Source organism: Plasmodium gaboni, assembly GCF_001602025.1.
Source record: "Plasmodium gaboni strain SY75 chromosome Unknown, whole genome shotgun sequence".
In the NCBI taxonomy this organism is placed as follows: Eukaryota; Apicomplexa; class Aconoidasida; order Haemosporida; family Plasmodiidae; genus Plasmodium; species Plasmodium gaboni.
Window position 1 is genome coordinate 1 of NW_017385235.1, and position 1,392 is coordinate 1,392.

Genomic DNA, 1,392 nt, shown 5'->3' on the forward strand with positions numbered 1-1,392 from the left:
AGCATTATTTTTGAATTCACTAAGAAATGTTTTGGTCGTAGATGCTTCTTTATTAAGACCCCCATCGGAATTATTTTTAAATTCACTCACAAATGTTTTGGTCGTAGATGTTTCTTTCTTCATACCTCCATCATCATTATTTTTAAATTCACTCATAAAAGTTTTGGTCGTAGATGTTTCTTTCTTCATACCTCCATCATCATTCTTTTTAAATTCACTCATAAAAGATGTGGTCATAGATGTTTCTTTCTTCATACCTTCATCAGCATTCTTTTTAAATTCACTCACAAATGTTTTGGTCGTAGATGTTTCTTTCTTAATACCTCCATCATCGTTATTTTTAAATTCACTCACAAAAGTTTTGGTGGTAGATGTTTCTTTCTTAATACCTCCATCATCGTTATTTTTAAATTCACTCACAAAAGTTTTGGTCGTAGATGTTTCTTTCTTAATACCTCCATCATCGTTATTTTTAAATTCACTCACAAAAGTTTTGGTGGTAGATGTTTCTTTCTTAATACCTCCATCATCGTTATTTTTAAATTCACTCACAAAAGTTTTGGTGGTAGATGTTTCTTTCTTAATACCTCCATCATCGTTATTTTTAAATTCACTCACAACATTTTTTGTCGTAGATGTCTTGTTATTCATACCTCCATCATCATTATTTTTAAATTCACTCACAAAAGTTTTGGTCGTAGATGTTTCTTTCTTAATATCTCCATCATCGTTATTTTTAAATTCACTCACAAAATTTTTTGTCGTAGATGTCTTGTTATTCATACCTCCATCATCATTATTTTTAAATTCACTCACAAAAGTTTTGGTCGTAGATGTTTCTTTCTTAATATCTCCATCATCGTTATTTTTAAATTCACTCACAAAATTTTTTGTCGTAGATGTCTTGTTATTCATACCTCCATCATCATTATTTTTAAATTCACTCACAAAAGTTTTGGTCGTAGATGTCTTGCTATTCATACCTCCATCATCGTTATTTTTAAATTCACTCACAAAATTTTTTGTCGTAGATGTCTTGTTATTCATACCTCCATCATCGTTATTTTTAAATCCACCCACAAAAGTTTTGGTCGTAGATGTCTTGTTATTCATACCAACATCAGCATTACTTTTAATGCCATTTGATGCTTTATTTGAATTATTTACCCTGTTATTCATACCACCATCAGAATTACTTTTAATGCCATTTGATGCTTTATTTGAATTATTTACCCTGTTATTCATACCACCATCAGAATTACTTTTAATGCCATTTGATGCTTTATTTGTATTATTTACCCTGTTATTCATACCACCATCAGAATTACTTTTAATGCCATTTGATGCTTTATTTGTATTATTTACCCTGTTATTCATACCACCATCAGAATT

At 29.9% G+C, this 1,392-nt stretch overlaps 1 protein-coding gene across 1 annotated transcript; it reads right to left on the minus strand.

The window, feature by feature from the left end:
* On the minus strand, window positions 1-1,392 carry PGSY75_0005800 (EMP1-trafficking protein; the record flags this gene model as incomplete). The annotated part of the gene is made up of 1 exon (XM_018783193.1): window positions 1-1,392. A coding segment is annotated over one exon (1,392 nt), but the record flags the coding sequence as incomplete, so codon positions are not given.